Source organism: Pongo pygmaeus, chromosome 15, assembly GCF_028885625.2.
Source record: "Pongo pygmaeus isolate AG05252 chromosome 15, NHGRI_mPonPyg2-v2.0_pri, whole genome shotgun sequence".
NCBI lineage: Eukaryota > Metazoa > Chordata > Mammalia > Primates > Hominidae > Pongo > Pongo pygmaeus.
Window position 1 is genome coordinate 64,536,626 of NC_072388.2, and position 19,546 is coordinate 64,556,171.

General features: G+C 36.7%; 1 protein-coding gene across 11 annotated transcripts in view; it reads left to right on the top strand.

Annotated features, from left to right (window-relative positions):
• FUT8 (fucosyltransferase 8) overlaps positions 1-19,546 on the top strand; it is a 456,741-nt gene that overhangs the window by 420,286 nt on the left and 16,909 nt on the right. For all 11 annotated transcript variants that reach the window (XM_054449587.2, XM_054449583.2, XM_054449582.2 and 8 more), the window contains 2 exons: positions 15,150-15,396; positions 17,539-17,715. In XM_054449587.2, coding sequence (XP_054305562.1) covers positions 15,150-15,396; positions 17,539-17,715 — 424 coding nt within the window. The remainder of the gene's footprint in view (positions 1-15,149; positions 15,397-17,538; positions 17,716-19,546) is intronic.

Genomic DNA, 19,546 nt, shown 5'->3' on the forward strand with positions numbered 1-19,546 from the left:
GTTGACAGTAATAATAGTCTTTCGAGTTGTTGACTAAGTAGAGCAGTGATAGAATTCATATGACAGGCCATAGTTGCTCATTCAAGTTCAAGAAGAGATCTCTACAGGCCACAGTGGCTGAAAAACAAAAGGAAAGTAGCCTAGATGTTCACTTTTTAATAGTATAACATATCTTTCCTCCGTATTTTAAGTGAAAACAGATCTCTGTCATTAAATGAGGATATAAATATTTATGTCATCATTGTTGAAATCCCAAAGAATAGACCTTACACATTTCTGTGTTCGTTTTAAATGGTCGTCTTTTGTGTCCAAGTTAAATTTAAAAAGCTCCCCCATCCCTCTAAAGGTCTCACCATAGCTAGTTAGCTTTCAGCCTTGATCTCCTTTTACTCTTGCCTCCTCTAAAAACTCTTTGATAGTTCTCTAAGAACCTAATCGGAGTCATACTTGGCTATACACTGTTAAAGAAAATGTGTATCCCAGAAGTCCAGATAGTCTTTGTAGATATAAATTAAACATACAAATCCCTTGCTGTAATATGAGCAGAAAGTGTTACTGTTTTAGACAAGTAGCTGCTATTCTGTGTTTCAGTACAGAACAGGGTTTTGGTCAAATCAAGGTAGTGATGACAGAATGTCAGAACTTTACAGTAGCTAGGAGTCCCTACTCTTCATTGTAGTCATTTATTGAATATTTTGAAAAGGTAAAAACTGCTCATTGTTTTATTGTCTGTGGTAAACGGCATGAATTAGATATACTTTGGGCATAAAGTGCTCACTGAAATGGGGTCCTTTCATATATTTTTCAGATAATATGATATTTTGGCAAATAATCTCTTCCTAGATCAAACTATAGCTGGCTTATTGAGAATTGTTCAGCAGAATCGGCCCCAGAATAAAGAACTAACATTTTTTGAGAATTACTTTGTGTCAGCCATTGTGCTAAGCTTTCTACATGTAACATTTTATTTCATCCTTAAAATAACTTGATGAGTAAGATACTATTATCAGTCCCATTTTATAGATGAGTATGGTGCTAATATTAATGCCATTTTCCAGATGAAGAAACTGGGATGAAGTTAAATATAACTTCTTTAAGGTCACACAACTGGTAAGTGACAGAGGATTTGGACACCAGTTTTTGTGCTTCCAAAGCCCATACTCTCAGCCACTACATGATACGGTCAAAGACTGCATGCATAGGCATTTGCCTTCATATATTTTGCTTGATGTGCCTCTCTGCTCCAGCCTCCAGCAAGACTATGGGTTTCAGCGATCTCCCCTTTGCTAAGGGCAGATAAGAGTGTTACCTGTCCTTAGTAAAGAGAATGAATGACCTTATAAAACAGGATTATTAACCAGAGGAGTGTCAGTCCGTTTGGGCTGCTATAACAAAATACTATAAACTGGGTGGCCTGTAATCAACAGCAATTTATTTCTTGTAGTTCGAAAGACTGTTGGCACCAACAGATTCAGTGTCTGATGAGGGCCTGCTTCCTTATGGGTGATACCTTTTTGCTGTATCCTCACGTGGTAGAAGGGGCAAACAAGTTCTCTGGGGTCTCCTTTAAAAGGTTATTAATCCCATTCATGAGGGTTTTGCCTGCTCTTATGACTTAATTACCTCCCAGAGACCTCCTAATACCATCACCTTGGGAAGTAGGGATCCAACATATTGGGGGGAAAATAAACATTCAGACCATAGCATGGGGACAGACTTGAAAAGGTTCCTGAAATAATCAGTAATAACCATATTAATTCATGTTGAACGGGGCTAGTTTCTACTGATTCTTTATAAATGTATAGTGCTAACTTATGTATGATTTTTACATATGAAACATTTTCTTGCTGGAAGGTTGGTACAGTGTATTCTTTTAGAGCCTTAAAGTCTTGATGGAATGGCAGGGCTCTCTTGATTAAACTGGCCATACTTAAATTATTTTTTTTTAAATATAGATTCTAAAATGGCTGAACTGATTTACATTCCCACCAATAGTGTACAAAGGTTCCCTTTCCTGCACATCCTCGCCACCACTTGTTATTGTCTTTTTGGTAATAGCTATTCTAACAGGTGTGAGGTGATAACTCATTGCAGTTTTAATTTGCATTTCTCTCATGATTAAAGAGCATTTTTTTCCATATATCTGTTGACCATTAGTATCTCTTCTTTTGAGAAATATCTGTTCAGATCCTTTGCCCATTTTTAAATTGGATTATTTGCTTTCTTGCTATTGTTGATTGAGTTGCTTATTATTATAGATATTAGCCCTTTGTTGGGTGTATGGCTTGCAAATTTTTTTTCCAATTCATGGATTATCTCTTCACTCTCGTTTTCTTTGCTGTACAGAACCTTTTATTTTGATTCAATTCCATTTGTCTATTTTTGCTTTTGCTGCCTGTGCTTTTGGAGTTCTTTCCAAGAAATTGTTGCCCAGACCACTGTCATGAAGCTTTTCCTGTTTTCTTCCTATAGTTGTATAGTTTCAGATCTTAAAGTCTTATAACCATTTTGAGTTGATTTTTGTATATAGTATAAAAGTTCACTTTCATTCCTCTGCATATCCAGTTTTCCCAATACTATTTATTGAAGAGCCTTTTTGCATTGTGTGTTGGCACCTTTGTCAAAAATCAATTGACCATAAATACTTGGGTTTATTTCTGGGCTTTCAGTTCTGTTCCATTGGTCGATATGTCTGTTTTTATGCCAGTACCATGCTGTTTTGATTACAGTAGCTTTATATTTTCAAATCAAGTGGGTCTGGTGCCTCCAGCTTTGTTCTTTTTGCTTAAGATTGCCTTGACTATTTGGGTTTTTTAGTGAATTCATACATATGTTAGGATTGTTTTTTCTATTTCTGTGAAAAATGACATTGGAATTTTGATAGGGATTGTATTGAATCTGTAGATTGCTTTGGATAGTGATATGGTTATGCTTTACATCCCCATCCAAATCTCATCTTGAATTGTAATTCCCATAATCCCCACATGTCAAGAGACCTGGTGGATGTAATTGAATCATGGGGGTGGTTTCCCCCATGCTGTTCTAATGATAGTGAGTTATCACAAGACCTGATGGTTTTATCAGGGGCTCTTCCCTCTTCACTTGGCACTTCTCCTTCCTGCCACCTTGTGTAGAAGGTGCCTTGCTTTCCCTTCGCCTTCTTCCAGGATTATAGGTTTCCTGACGCCTCCCCAGCCATGCTGAACTGTGAGTCAATTAAACCTTTTTTCTTTATAAATTACCCAATCTCAGGCAGTTCTTTATAGCAGTGTGAAAATGGACTAATACAGATAATGTGGACATTTTAATAATATTAGTTCTTCCAATCCATGAACACGGTACATCTTTTTTTATTTGTCTTTTTAATATCTTTTGTCAATATTTTATAAGTTTTCAGTGTATGGATTTTCACCTCCTTGGTTAAATTTCCTCCTGTTTTATTTTTTGATGCTATTGTAAATGGGATTGTTCCCTTAATTTCCTTTTGGAATAGTTTGTTGTTAGTGTAGGGAAACACTATTGATTTTTGTATGTTGATTTTGTAACCTGCAACTTTACTGAATTTGTTCATTAGTTCTGACAGTTAAATAAGCCAGTCACAGAAAGACAAATACTGTATGATCTCACTTACATGTGATATCTAAAAACGTTGATCTCATAGAAAGAGTAGAAAGGTGATAACCAGTGCCTGCTGTGGTGGGGGGATGGTGTGGAAGGGGATGGGGAAAGGAGAGATGTTGATGAAAGGGTCCAAAGTTTCAGTTAAACTGTAGGAATACGTTTTAGTGGTCTGTGGTACTGCATGGTGACCACAGTTAATAATAATGTATATTTTAAAATTGCTAAAAATTTATTTCTGATGTTCTGATTACAAAAGAAGGATAAGTTGGTGAAATAATGGATATGTTAATTAGCTTGATGTAATCTTTCTACAATGTATACAAATATCAAAACACCACATTGAACCCCATAAAAATACATATACAATTATTAATTTTCAATTCAAAATAAAACAAAACAAATATGTAGGTTTCATAAAGTAGGTTGTAGCATAAGTAATGAGTAAACATTAGGGTCTGATCTTGGCCGTTTTATTAACAATATTACCTTTGAGAATTTCTTATAATCTCTCTTAGTCTATTTCCTCTGTAAAATGAAAGTTTGAATAAACCTTTGTTTCCCAAACTCTGAAAGATTACTAGAGATAATTTTAGGTGGCATATGAGATTACTTTAGGCAGTGCCTTGATAAAACGTTAAAATAAACATTGAATCATATAGTAAGAAAGTCACTCCTTTTTCAGTCTTTCTGATTACATCAAAAAGAAAGTCTCAGTTTGGTATTAAGATATCTTTAATAGTTCTCTAACACTGGATAATTGTTTGGTTGTGGGGGTAGGGTAGGGGTGAGAGTGAACAGGTACTATGAATTTTATACTCCTCAAGAGTTTCCACATAAGAGTCACACAGAACAATGAAAGTAAGAAGAAAAAAAGTTTCTACAGAAGCGAAATTAATTCCCTTAGAAGGAAAAAGTACAGAAATGCTTTTTTGCTCTTTCTGTTGACCTCATTTCCCTTGCACTTGGAACGAAATCAATGTGTTATCCAACTGGCAAGTTTGGGAGGAGGAACCAAACATGTGAGGCACAGCCCTTTCCGACTTCTCTCATGGTGTGGCCCATACTCAAGGCACTTCTCTTCTACCATGTAATAGGCTTTGGTTGACAAACTTTGCTTAGGACAGGATGGCAACTATGAGAAAGTCCACGAAGCCATAAATCCAAACCACAAAATCACATTCTGCAATTCATCGATATTGGTTATCAAGCTGATATTTTGATTGTCATTTTATTTCTCTCTTTTTCAGTTGGTTTCAAACTCTTAGGAAATGTAAGAGGGAAAGCAATTATTACCATTTAAAACCTCACTAATAATCTCCCTTTTTAACCGAACTTCAGCTTAGAGTTTTCCATAAGCAATGGTATTCATATAGAATTTAATAACATGTTTTTTTCAGTGAATTTATATTTATGGTTAACATCTATAAAAGAAACTCATTTAAGTTTTAAAAGATGAATTGGCTTTTAAACTATTAAATAATACATATGGTACATGGATATAAAAATCATAAAGGTGGTACACAAATGACTAAAATTTAGAAAATACTGAACAAGATTATTTCTGAGATTTCTTTTAGATTAAAATTCTTTTGCATGTATATTTGAATAGAATAGATAATGTTATGTGGTAAACCAAGTAAAAGAAGGGCTTTCTAACATAGCATGTACTATGTTATTTTCTTTCATTTTGAAATATGTTGTTATTGAGGAAATTAAGCTTTTATTCTATGCCAATTTTCTTCTATAAGTGTAAATATCTTTTAGTAGTTTACTAGACAGTAGACTGTATCTTTTTGATAGCATATTTGTTGGTGATGATTTTTTTTAATTCATCTATTTTTCTTTCATTGAATGCAGTCTAGTCTGGATGAGGGTTTTGAACTGGAAATCTCGAGTAGTTATTACTTAGAGGTGAAGAATCAATAGCACAGTGTTCACATAGTAGTTGTTTTAGCTCGTTTTGCATTGCTATAAAGTAATACTCAAGGCTGAGTGATTTGTAACAAAAAAAGATTTATTTGGCTCATGGCTCTGCAGGCTGTGTAAGAAGCATGGTGCCAGCATCTGCCTCTGGTGAGGGCTTCAGAAAGCTTGCACTCATGGCAGATGGTGAAGGGACATGGCCAGAGAGGAGGGAAGAGAGAGAGGGAATGAGGAAGATGCTGGGCTATTTTTAACAATCAGTTCTGCTGAGAACTAGTAGAGCAAGAACTCACTCATTACCTCTAGAACAGCACCAAGTCTTTCATGAGGGATCTGCCCCTATAACCCAAACACCTCCCACCAGGACCAGGCCCCACCTCCAACACTGGGAATCTAATTTCGACATGAGATTAGGAGGGGGCAAATGCCCAAACTGTAACTGTAATGATCACTAAATATTTAAACAAGTGAATGAATAAATGAATGAATAAAGAATAAAAAACTGAGTTCTCTGTCCTGAATATGTGGGCAGTTTTTATTTCTTTCTGAAAGCTGTTAATAGAGCAATCTGTAAGGAAACTGAGGCCTTGGGTTAATCAGAGGATAACACTTTCATATAAGTAAAATTTGGAGCTAGTTACACTGAACATTTAGAATAACCTTGTTAGGAAGAAGTTGGAAAAGGAAGGCAGCCCTACTAATTTTGCTTTTGCTTATAGGAAGCTGAATTTATGGTCATATGTAAGAGACTAGGGTTTTCCTTCCTTTCTGTCTTTTTTATAACAAAAAAATTCTCCTTCTTGCTCTTTCATTCTTCTTTTTCTTACAGCGTGTACTATATTTCTGATCATCTTCACCTCAAGGAAAGCATCCCAGTTTTCCTTACATTAGGAGAGACTATTACAGCTTAATTTAAAATGCAGCTAATTATTTACTCTTATACTCTTAATTATAGTTTCTTGTCTGATAAAGGTGCCCAGCTCTTAACTGGCACCCTAGATGAACTGCAGTACTGATGGTGAATTATTTTACTGCCATTTATTCAGGCAACAAATGTCATGTTTCAAAGATTTTGTTCTAAGAATCCTAAAATGAGTTTTACATATCAGAGGGAGAGAATATGAAGAAGTTATTAGCCAAACTGACTTTCTAATAACCATGTAGTTGGCTTGATTGACTATATTATATTCCTAGATCATTTCATTTATTTTAAAACATTTTGCATATATACAGGAAAACAATTTGAAAACTGTGTTTTGTTCTGGTGAATACATTTTAAACATATTCTAGGTTTATTCTTTACAAGTACATTATTTATTTAATGGTACAGTGATTTTTATTCTAATTCATTATAGTCAGAGACATCTTAACTGGAGTTATTTTGTATGTTCAGGTTAATATTTTTTGTTATAAAAAATTTAACTCAGTACATTTTATGATAGTGAAATATTTCTGGTATCTTTGGGTCTTGTAGTTACTACTATGTGGTCTTTAATATGTAAAATAAACTCTAGGGTTGCTGGCTATCACATTCTGGGTTATACTTATCATTGGATTATAAAGGTGATAGAACATCAGTAACATTCATGATTTATGGAAATTTAATTCTGAAAGTAATCATAATCTGTAAAAATTAGCATCTAGTCTCTGAACTTTAGAGTTCAAGGTAAAAAGCAATACACATTCTATTATCATATTTGAAAATACAGTTTTTTTGTTGTGATGGCGATGGTGGTGGTTTCGTTTTTGAGACGAAGTTTCGCTCTGTTGCCCAGTCTGGAGTGCAAATGGCATGATGTCGACTCACTGCAACCTCTGCCTCCTGGGTTCAAGCGATTCTCCTGCCTCAGCCTCCCGAGTAGCTGGGATTACAGGCATGTGCCACCACACCCGGCTAATTTTTGTATTTTTAGTAGAGATGGAGTTTCTCCATGTTGGTCAGGCTGATCTCAAACTTCTGGCATCAGGTGATCCTCCTGCCTCAGTCTCCCAAAGTGCTGGGATTACAGGCGTGAGTCACTGCGCCTGGTGAAAATATAGTTTTTTCTTTTTAATTTTTGAAAAAATTTTGTGGGTACGTAGTGGGTATATATATGGGGTACATGAGATATTTTGATACAGGCATACAATGCATAATAATCACATCAGGGTAAATGGGGTATCCATCACCTCAAGCATTTATCCTTTATGTTACAAACAATCCAATTATACGCTTTTACTTATTTTAAAATGTACAGTTAAATTATCACAGTAGTCACCCTGCTGTGCTGTGAAATACTAGGTCTTATTTTATCAACTTTTTGTACCCATTAACCATCCCCCCTTACCTCCCACCTCCCACTACCTTTTCCAGCCTCTGGTCACTGTCATTCTTCACTCTATCTCCAAGATTTCAATTGTGTTAATTTTTAGCTCCCACAAATAAGTGAGAACATGGCAAGTTTGTCTTTCTGTGCCTGGCTTACTTCATTTAACACAATGACCTCCAGTTCCATCCATGTTGTTGCAAATGACAGGATCTCATTCTTTTTTATGGCTGAATAGTACTCCATTGTGTATATTTACCATATTTTCTTTGTTTATTCATCTGGACACTCAGGTTGCTTTCAAATCTTGGCTATTGTGAACAGTGCTGCAGTAAACATGAGAGTTCAGGTATCTCTTTGATATACTGATTTCCTTTCTTTTGGATATATACTCAGCAGTGGGATTGCTGGATCATATGGTAGCTCAATTTTTAGTTTTTTTGAGGAATGTCTAAACTGTTCTCCATAGTGGTTGTACTAATTTGCATTCCCACCAACAGTGTATGAGGGTTCCCTTTTCTGCACATACTTGCCAGCATTTGTTATTGCCTGAATTTTGCCATTTTTTCTGGGGTTAAATGATGCCTTGTAGTTTTTGATGATCATTGATGCTGAGCACCTCTTCATGTACCTGTTTGCCATTTGTACATCTTCTTTTGAGAAATGTCTATTCAGATCTTTTGCCCATTTTTGATTGGATTATTAATTTTTTCCTGTAGAGTTGTTTGAGCTTCTTTTATGTTCTGGTTATTTATCCCTTGTCACATGGGTAGTTTGCAAATATTTTCTCCCATTCTACGGGTTGTCTCTTCATTTTGTTTATTGTTTTCTTTGTTGTGCAGACTTGAGTCGGTCCCATTTGTCCATTTTTGCTTTGGTTGCCTGTGTTTATGCGGTATTACTCAAGAAATCTTTACCCGTTCCAGTGTCCTGGAGAGCTTCCCCAATGTTTTCTTTTAGTAGTTTCATAGTTTGAGGTCTTAGATTTAAGTCTTTAATCCATTTTGATTTGATTTGTGTATATGGTGAGAGATAGGGACCTAGTTTCATTCCTGAGCATATGGATATGCAGTTTTCCCAGCACCATTTATTAAAGAGAGTTTCCTTTCCTCAGTGTATATTCTTGGCACCTTTGTTGAAAATGAGTCAATGTCAATGTATAGATTTGTTTCTGGGCTCTCAATTTCATTCCATTGGTCTATGTGTCTTTTTCTATGCTAGAGCCATGCTGTTTTGGTTACTATAGCTCCATGTTTTTATGCTAATGCCATGCTGTTTTGGTTACTGTAGCTCCATAGTATAATTTGAAGTCAGGTAATGTGATTCCTCTGGTTTTGTGCTTTCTGCTTAGGACAGCTTTGGTTATCCTGTGTCTTTTGTGGTTCCATATACATTTTATTTATTTATTTATTTATTTATTTATTTATTTATTTATTTATTTAGTAGCCACAGAGTCTCATTGTCTTTGCAAGGTTGGTCTCAAACCCTTGACCTCAACCCATCCTCCCGGTTTGGCCTTCCAAAGTGTTAGGATTATAGGCGTAAGCCACCACATCCCCATTTAAGTTTTAGGATTTTTTTTTCCATTTCTGTGAAAAAGTCATTGGTATTTTCATAGGGATTACATTGAATCTGTAGATTGCTTTGGATAGTATGGGCATTTTAACAATATTGATTCTTCCAATCTATGAACATGGAATACCTTTCCTTTTTTTGGTCTCCTCTTCCATTTCTTTCATCAGTGTTTTATAGTTTTCATTGTAGAGATCTTTCACATCTTTGGTTAAGTTAATTCCTAGGTATTTAACTTTATTTGTAACTATTGTAAATTGGATTATGTTTTGGATTTCTTTTTCAGGTTGTTCGCTGTTGACATATAGAAATGCTACTGATTTTTGTATGTTGATTTTGTATCCTGCAACTTTACTGAATTTATCAGTTCTAAATTTTTTTTTATAGAATCTTTAGGTTTTTCCAAATGTAGTGTCATATCATGTGCAAATAACAAGAATTTGATTTCTTTCTTTCCATTTTGGACCCCCTTTATTTCTTTCTCTTGTCTGATTGCTCTAGCTAGAACTTCCAGTACTGTGTTGAATAACAGTGGTGACAGAGAGCATCTTTGTTGTGTTCCAGATCTTAGAGAAGTGGTTTTCAGCTTTTCCCCACTCGGTATGATATTAGCTGTGGATCTATGTATATGGCTTTTATTATGTTGAGATATGTTGCTTTTATACTCGGTTTTTTAAGGGTTTTTATCATGAAGAGATGTTGAATTTTATCAAATGCTTTTTCTGCATCAATTGAAATGATCATGTGGCTTTTGTTCTTCATTCTGTTGATATGATATATCTCATTGATTGATTTGCATATGCCTAACCATCCTTGCATCTCTGGGATAAATCCCATTTGGTCAAGAATGATTGTTTCAATTTCATTTATTTCTGCTCTGATCTTTATTCTTCTCTTTTACTAATTTTGGGTTTGATTTGCTCTAGTTTTCTGGTTCTTTAAGATGCATCATTAGATCATTTATTTGAAGTTTTTCTACTTTTTTGATGTAGACACTGCTATAAACTTCTCTGGCAGTACTGCTTTCACTGTATCCCATAGGTTTTGGTATGTTATGTTTCCGTGATCATTTGTTTCAATAAATTTTTTTAATTTCCTTCTTAATTTCTTCATTGATCCACTGGTATTTAAGAAACATATTATTTAATTTCCATGTGTTTGTATAGTTTCCAAAATTTATCTTGTTATTGATTTCTTGTTTTATTTCATTGTGGTCTGAGAAGATACTTGAAGCTGAGTGCAGTGGCACATACCTGTGGTCCTAGCTACTCAGGAGGCTGAGGTGGGAGGATCACTTGAGCCTGGGAGGCAGAGGTTGCAGTGAGCTGAGGTCACACCACTGCACTCCAGCCTGGGCAAGAATGAGACCCTCTCTCAAAAAAAAAAAAAAAAAAAAAAAAAAACACTTGATAGTATTTCAATTTTGTGAATGTTTTCAGACTTGTTTTGTGACCTAATTTATGGTCTGTCCTTGTAATACTATCCATGTGCTGAGGAGAAGAATGTGTATTCTGCAGCCATTGGATGAAATGTTCTGTAAGTATTTATTAGGTCCATTTGGTTTGTGATGCAGATTAAGTCTGATGTTTCTTTGTTGATCTTTGTTGATTTTTTTTGTTGAAATCTCCAGCTATTATTATTTTGGGGTCTACCTCTCTCGTTAGCTGTAATAATATTTGCTTTATGTATCTGGGTGCTCCAATGTTGAGTGCATATATATTTACAATTATTATATCCTCCTGATGAACTGATCCCTTTATCATTATATAATGACCTTCTTTGTCCCTTTTTATAGTTTTTTTTCTTGAAATCTACTTTGTCTATTACAGGTATAGCTGCTCCTGCTCTTTTTTGGTTTTCATTGGTGTGAAATATATTTTTCCATCCCTTTATTTTTAGTCTGTGTGTCTTTATAGGTGAAGTATGTTTCTTGTAGGTAACAGATCATTGAATTTGTGTTTCTTATCTATTCAGCCACTCTATGTCTTTTGATTGGAGAATTCAGTTTGTTTACATTTAGTGTTAATAATAAGTAAGGTCTTACTCATGCCATTTTGTTATTTGTTTTCTGCTTGTTTTGTGGTCTTCTCTTCCTTCTTTCCTTCCTTTCCATTTTCCTTTTAGTGAAGGTGATTTTCTCTGGTGGTATGTTTTAATTTCTTGCTTTTTATTTTTTGTGTATTCATTGTATGTTTTTTGATTTGAGGTTATCATGAGGCTTGCAAATAACTTATAGCTCGTTATTTTAAACTGATGACAATTTGGCACCGATTGCGTAAACAAACATGCAATCACAAAGAAGTCTAATAAATACTCTGTCCCCCCAACTTTTTAACTTTCTGTTATTTCTATCTTATGGTACCAAGTATGTCTTGAAAAGTTGTCGTAGTTATTTTTGATCGGTTCATCTTTTAGTCTTTTACTTAAGATATCAAAAGGTTACATACCACAATTACAGTGTTATAATATTACGTGGTTTTTTGTGTACTTAGTATTACCAGTGAGTTTTGTACCTTCAGATCATTTTTTAATTGCCCATTAACACCTTTTTTCTTTCAAATTGAAGGATTTCCCTTAGCATTTCTTGTAGAACAGGTCTGATGTTGATGAAATCTCTCAGCTTTTGTTTGTCTGGGAAAGTCTTTATTTCTTCTTCAAGCTTGAAGGATGTTTTCACTGAATATACTATTCTAGGGTAAAAGTTTTTTTTCCCTCAGTAGTTTATGTCATACCACTCTCTTTTGGCCTGTAATGTTTCCACGGAAGAGTCTGCCGTCAGACATATTGGAGCTCCGTGGTATGTTATTTATTTTTTCTTTTCCTGCTTTTAGGATCCTTTCTTTATCCTTGACCTTTGGAAGTTTGGTTATTAAATGCCTTGAATGGTAGTCTTCTTTGGGTTAAATCTGGTTGATGTATAACTTTCTTGTACTTGAATATTGATATCTTTGTCTAGAATTGGGATGTTCTCTGTTATTATCCCTTTGAATAAACATTCTGTTCCTATCTCTCTCTGCCTCCTCCTTAAGGCCAATAACTGTTAGATTTGCCCTTTTGAAACTGTTATTTAGGTCTTATAGGCATACTTCATTGTTTTTCATTCTTTTTTTCTTTTGTCTCTGTTGACAGTGTATTTTCAAATAGCCTGTCTTTAAGCTTACCAATTCTTTCTTCTGCTTAATGACTTCTATTAAGAGACTCAGTATGTCAGTTGCATTTTTCAACTCCAGAATTTCTGCTTGATTCCTTTTAATTGTTTCAACCTCTTTGTTAACTTTATCTGATAGGTTTCTGAATTCCTTCTCTGTGTTATCTTGAACTTCTTTGCATTTCCTCAAAACAGCTCTTTTGAATTCTCTATCTGAAAGGTCACATATCACTGTTTCTTCAGGATTTGGTCCCTGGTGCCTTATTTAGTTTGTTTTTCAAGGCCATGTTTTCCTGGATGGTCTTGATGCTTGTGGGTGTTCATTGGTGTCAGGGCATTGAAGGTATTTATTGTAGTCTTCACAATCTGGACTTTTTTGTACCTGTCTTGGGAAGGCTTTCCAGGTATTTGAAGGGAATTGGGTGTTGTGATCCAGTTTTGGTCATTGCAGCCATATCTACATTAGGGGGCACCCCAAGCCCAATAATGCTGTGGTTCTTATAGACTTGCAGAGGTACTGCCTTGATGGTCTTAGATAAGGTCTAGAAGAATTCTCTGGATTACCAAGCAGAGACTCTTGTTCTCTTCCCTTACTTTGTCCCAAACAAACGAGTCTCTGATTCTGTGCTACAAGCCTCTTGTAGCTGGGGGAGTGGTGACACAAGCACTTCTGTGGCTACCACTACTGGAACTGCAATAGGTCAGACCTGAAACCAGCATAGCACTGGATCTCACCCAAGGCCCAGTGTAACCACTACCTGGCTACCTCCTGTGTTGGCTTAAAGTTCTAGGGCTCTACAATGAGCAGGTGGCAAAGCCAGTCAGGCTTTTATCCATCCCTTCAGGACAGCGAGTTCCCCTGGGCCCCAGGCAGGTCCAGAGATGCCATCTGGGAGCCAGCATCTGGAGTTGGAAACCTTAGAACCCTACCTGGTCCTCTGTTCTCCTGCAGCTGAGCTGGCACCCAAACCATAAGACAAAGTGCTTTCCACTTTTCACTCCTCTTTTCATAGGCAAAAGAGTCTCTCCCTATGGCCACCACCACTACAAGCCCACAGGGATTATTGCCAGGCTACTGTTAATGTTCACTTAAGGCCCAAGGGCTCTTCAGTCAGCTTGTGGTGAATGCTGCCAGGCCGGGGACTCACCCTTCAGGGCATTGGGCTCCCCTCTGGCTCAGGCAGGTCCAGGAATGCCATACAAGAGCCAAGGCGATCAGGGACCCCAAGAGCCCACTTGGTGCTCTGTTCCACTGTGGCTGAGCTGTTATCCAAGTTGCAAGATAGAGTCCTCTTTACTCTTCCCTCTCCACTGCTCAAGTGGAAGGAAGGAGTCTCTTTTGGAGCTGTGAACTGCGCTGCCTTAGATTAGGGAAAGGGTGGCATAAGCACTGCCCTTAGCCATCTCAGCTGGTGGCTCACTAGGTTACGTGCCCCCTAGGTCCAATGACTCTCGAACCCAGCACAGCACTAAAACTTGCCTAGAAATTACAGTTCTTGTGGCCTAGACTGCCTTTCAAGTTTATTTAGGGCCCCAGGACACTTCAGCCTATAGTGGTGAGGCTTGTTGAAACTCATGCTCCAACTGCTGGGATGGACATTTCCCCTCTGGCTAGGCCAAGGGCACATCTAAGTTCTCCCTCCATGGGCATTGGCTGAGTTCTTTGCTAATGGCCTGGGTGTTGCTTGCCAGTTGGCCTGGTGTTGCTTTCTGCTGTGACATGGTAACACTGAGTTCCAGTGCAAAGTCCCACAATCACTGCGCTCCCCCTCCCCCAAGCACACAGATTCTTTGCACCACACGGCCACTGCATGGGGGTGGGGAAGGGGTGGCATAGACAATCGAAAACTGTCTTTCCTACTCTCTTCAGTCCCTCTTTCAGCAGTATGGAGTTAAAATCAGGTACTATGATCACTCACCTGATTTTTGGTTCTTGTGAAGGTGCTTTTTTGTGTAGATAGTTGTTAAATTTGGTGTTCCTGTGGTGGGGGCAGCGATTGGTTGAGGCTTCTATTCAGCCATCTTGCTTCATCTCCCTCCAATAGATTAAAAAAAAAAAAAAGACTTTAGAATTATCTAATTTTTTTCTTTAAAAGATGTAGATGATTGGCTTATAATTATAATCTTCAGGTGTTTCCAGAGTCATTGTGTTCTGTCATGAAAGTAATGCAAGAGCAATTTGCTGTAATGAAAAGCTAGAAGTTTTGAGAACACTTTATTTTCTAATTCCATAACAACAACAAAAAATAGAACTTCGCTAGCTGGCTGTGTCTACTGTCATTCTTTGATTAGATACTTTGAGTTCTGGATACCATGAGGTGTTGGTATGACAGCATGTTATGATAGAAACTTTTAGAAAAGACCAGAGACTTGAGAGATAGACTAACCTGCATGTGAAATTCACCTCCGTCACTTTTGCTCTGGTATTTTGAGCAAGTTATTTAACTTCCTTTGTAAAGTGAAGATTATACTTCTTTAGAGTTGCTATGAGGATGAAAGCACTCAGAATAAGTTCTTGTTGAATAGTAGATGTATAAGGAATACCATGTGGTAATGATTATATGTTTTGATATTGTCAGGTGAAGTGAAGGACAAAAATGTTCAAGTGGTCGAGCTTCCCATTGTAGACAGTCTTCATCCCCGTCCTCCATATTTACCCTTGGCTGTACCAGAAGACCTTGCAGATCGACTTGTACGAGTGCATGGTGACCCTGCAGTGTGGTGGGTGTCTCAGTTTGTCAAATACTTGATCCGCCCGCAGCCTTGGCTAGAAAAAGAAATAGAAGAAGCCACCAGGAAGCTTGGCTTCAAACATCCAGTTATTGGGTAAGAATCTGATTTTTTTCCTCAAACTGTGATATGTAGTAGTTAGGGTTATGTATCTTTACAATATATTGTGAATTTTACAATATATAGTTTAATTTTTATAGTCCCACCAAATAACAGAGGTTCTAGAGCTATCCTAAGGGCACATGGAGACTATTCTTTTTTTGTTGTTTACTTAGAACAGCTAAGAAAGTTGCTTAGTAGTGCTCTATTACTGTCTCCATTTCTCATCTTCCTTTGCTTCTTTCTCCTCTTATCACAGCTCTCTTTTGGCTTTTGTTGTTGTTATTTTTGAGATAGGGTCTCACTCTGTCACCCAGGCTGAAGTGTAGGACTCACTGCAGCCTCGACCACCCTAAGCTCAAGTGATCCTCCTACCTCAGCCTCCCAAGTATAATAGCTGGGTCTAAAGGCATGTATCACCATGTCCAGCTTCTTTTTATTTTTATTTTCATATTTCGCACCCCACATCTTTCCTTGTGTCTTAGTCTTCATATGTAGAGGAGTTATTGACCCCATTCTAAGTGTTAGACCTAAAGAAGGTATATGTGAAGTCAGAATATCAAATCATATTTCTTCTCATGTAACTTTTGATTGAAATTCAGTGGAATCATTCATTCTGCCCACTTCATCTCTGTAGAGCCCACTGAACAATTCCAATTTCCCCAGAGAAAGTGATTATGAAGGATGTGGGAAGGAAAAGATGATAGAATAGATGTTCATATGATTGTATCCACATCTGGGTTATAGTCTGGAATGCAAAGCAAAGAATAGCCATGAAGATGGCAGAGTAACTCTAGTGAAATCAAACCTTCACTCCAGATTCAAAATAAAAAACTGGTCTTAAGCTTGGCCTAAGGCATATCCATATACTGTGACCTAAAGGCATATAAATCTACCTTTTTCTACATGTGAATAGTGATTTAGTAATTTGGGAGGAGGGGAAGGCAAGGCAAGATTTAAGGAGGGTGTTTTAATTTATGAAAATAAACTGTTATTTTTATTTCCATTAATATTACTTTGGAGCCAGGCATAGTGGCTCATGCCTGTAATCACAACACTGGGAGGCTGAGGCAGGTGGATCACTTGAGCCCAGAAGTTTGAGAAAACTCAACATAGGCAACATGGTTGAAACCCCATCAATGCAAAAAAAAAAAAAAAAAAAAGCAAAAATTAGCCAGGCGTGGTGACACATGCCTGTAGTACCAGCTGTTCGGGAGGCTGAGGTGGGAGGATCACTTGAGCCCGGGAGGCAGAGATTGGAGTGAGCCATAATCACGCCACTGCACTCCAACGTGTGCAACAGAGCAAGAACTTGTCTTAAAAAAAAAATTTACTTTGGAAACACTAAGATGGGAGGAGAGAGGAGAATACTGTGGAAGTCAGTGCCTTATTCAGTACAGGGCAGTGTGAATCTGTGTCCCCAATTTTACAATTTTGGGGCTTTTCTTAAATATGACAGACGAAATTAATATCTGCTGTCGTTTGATATGGTGAAAAACAGAGAAAGGAAATTCATTATGCCCACAACAGAAGGGCTGGAATCAGTTTCATTTACCTAAAATAGTAAAAACCCTTAAAAGGTTTGCCGGTCTTAACGGTGCTGTAAAAGTTTATCCAGGTCTGTGTTTTCCTGGGACAACTTTTGAATTCTACAAGCTGGCAGTTATGGTGACTCTACAGGGTAAAATAAAGAGGAAAACCCTTGGTATTAGAACTTTACAAATAATATCTCTAATGTTCTTTAGTAACAACTGTGAATCCTGGTATCATCCTGGTAACAAAAATCTTAAGTTATATTCAGTTTTTTTCCAGACAGCTAATTGCTGCCTAGTATGAAATGCAACTCTGAAATTTCCCATTTATTCCTAAGATGTGAATTATTTTCTCTATAAGAAATCATTCTTCAAAGGCTTTACTTACTTTCTAATTCCGCTTGTATTGTTTAGCCTGCAAATATATTTAGAATATGTATTTTTGAGTTTTTAAAATACTATGTGTTTTACTTTTTCTAATGGTGAAAATGAAAGAAAAATCAGTTAAAAATGCCTATAATGCCACCATAAGTAGGGGTATAAATTGAATACCCTCAAAGCACCCAGTGTCAGTACATTACCAGTAGAATCTGAATTTCTCCCCCAGAGTCCATGTCAGACGCACAGACAAAGTGGGAACAGAAGCTGCCTTCCATCCCATTGAAGAGTACATGGTGCATGTTGAAGAACATTTTCAGCTTCTTGCACGCAGAATGCAAGTGGACAAAAAGAGAGTGTATTTGGCCACAGATGACCCTTCTTTATTAAAGGAGGCAAAAACAAAGTAAGTTAGACCAACTTGTGATTCTAGAGTGGGGGTGTCTCTTTCAGTTTAAAAGAATTCTTACTTCCCATGACTTGTGATTTTTGTATATTATTATTGCTAATTATTAGGGTTTTAAAAATTCAATTGACTATGTACTTGTGTAACTGTCAGTCTAATCAAAGCGTTTTTATTAGCCATATCCAATAATGTGTTATAAGAAGTCTAAAATGAACTGGACCACTGACTTATGCATTGTGACCAGCAATAATCATTATCATCATTAAAAGTATCACCCTACTTCTTAGTACTGAAATCTTCACTAGTCTGTTGGAGCTGCCATAACAAAATAACATAGACTGAGTGGCTTAAATTACAGAAATTTATTTCTCCCAGGTCTGAGACTGGGAAGTTCAAGATCAAGATGCTAGCAAGGTAGATTTCATTTTCTCTTGGCTTGTAAGCAGCCACTATTTCACTCTGTGCTCTTGTGACCTCTTCTTTGTGTGTGCAGGGAACAGGAGAGGAAGTGTTCTGATGTCTCTACATATAAGGACACTAATCTCATCATGAGGGCGCCATTCTCATGACCTCATCTAAGCCTAATTATTTCTCAGTGGTCCTATTTCCAAACACCATCACATTGGGGTTAGGGATTCAACATAGGAATTTGTGCGAATGTAAACATTCAGTCAATAACACTAGCCAGCTATACAGACTGTTAGCAATAAAACCAGGTGCTTATCGTTTTGATTTCACTGTCTTCATTAACAGTTACAGGCAACTGAACACATATGTAGAGTTTTGTCTTATAATAATTTCTGGAATTTGAAAGTTATACTAAAGAAAGGTAAGGAATCAAAAAGTAAGTTTTGTAAGTTGAGGAATAAAGACTACTACTGTGTATGGAACAGTAACAATTATCTTTTGAGCTTGCCTGTATTTCAGGCACTGTGCTGGGTGCTGGGGATTTCATGATAAGATACTCCCTGCTGTCAAGGAATTCCCAAATCTAATAGGGGAATAAACAATTAGCCCACAGTGTGAGTAACACTATTATAGGGTTAACATGGGGTATTATGAAAACACATAGATAAAGCACAAATCCTAATTGGATACTTCTTATAGGATCTGAGTAAACCTGGAGTTAGTCTTTATTTACTATCAATAAATGAAGGATGTATTAAATGTATGTAAAAGTAGGAAATTAAGGAGAAGAAAATTCTAGTCTTAGTTCTGCTCAGATACTATCTTCTCCAGAAGTCATCCCTGAACCCTTGACTGGCCTGTGTTCCCCACTCTGTACAGTCCTCTGTTGTAGTGTTTAGCACTTGCTTACTTCTGTCTCCTTCACTAGATTATAAGTACTTTGGACATAATACCTAGCTGTAGTTAAACGCCCAGTAAATATTAAATGGTGTTAATTTCAATCCCATCAGTTTGAAAACATTAACACTTAATCATTTAAGCTTTTTGGCTATTTAATTAATGTATTTGTTGTCCCCCATGTTCCAAATGGGGATAAGGAAAATAAATAACTTTAGAATGAGGACTATAATGCAGGTATTAATCTAAGTCATTAGATAATAATTTAAATCCTCTTTCTACCTCTGAAGAATCCAAATGAACCTCAAGTAAATTGCCTTTTTTATTCAAGGCTCCCTCTCTTGAGCATATACACACACTACCATATACATGCGTGCACACGTGCACACACATACACACTGAAATATGTATATATGTAAACAAAGGCCAAATAATTCATCAGCCAAGTATAAGAATGAGTTAATGTAAGAGGGATTAAATGAACATTTGGGCACAAAACACAATAAAAAAAATGTATAGTTTACCA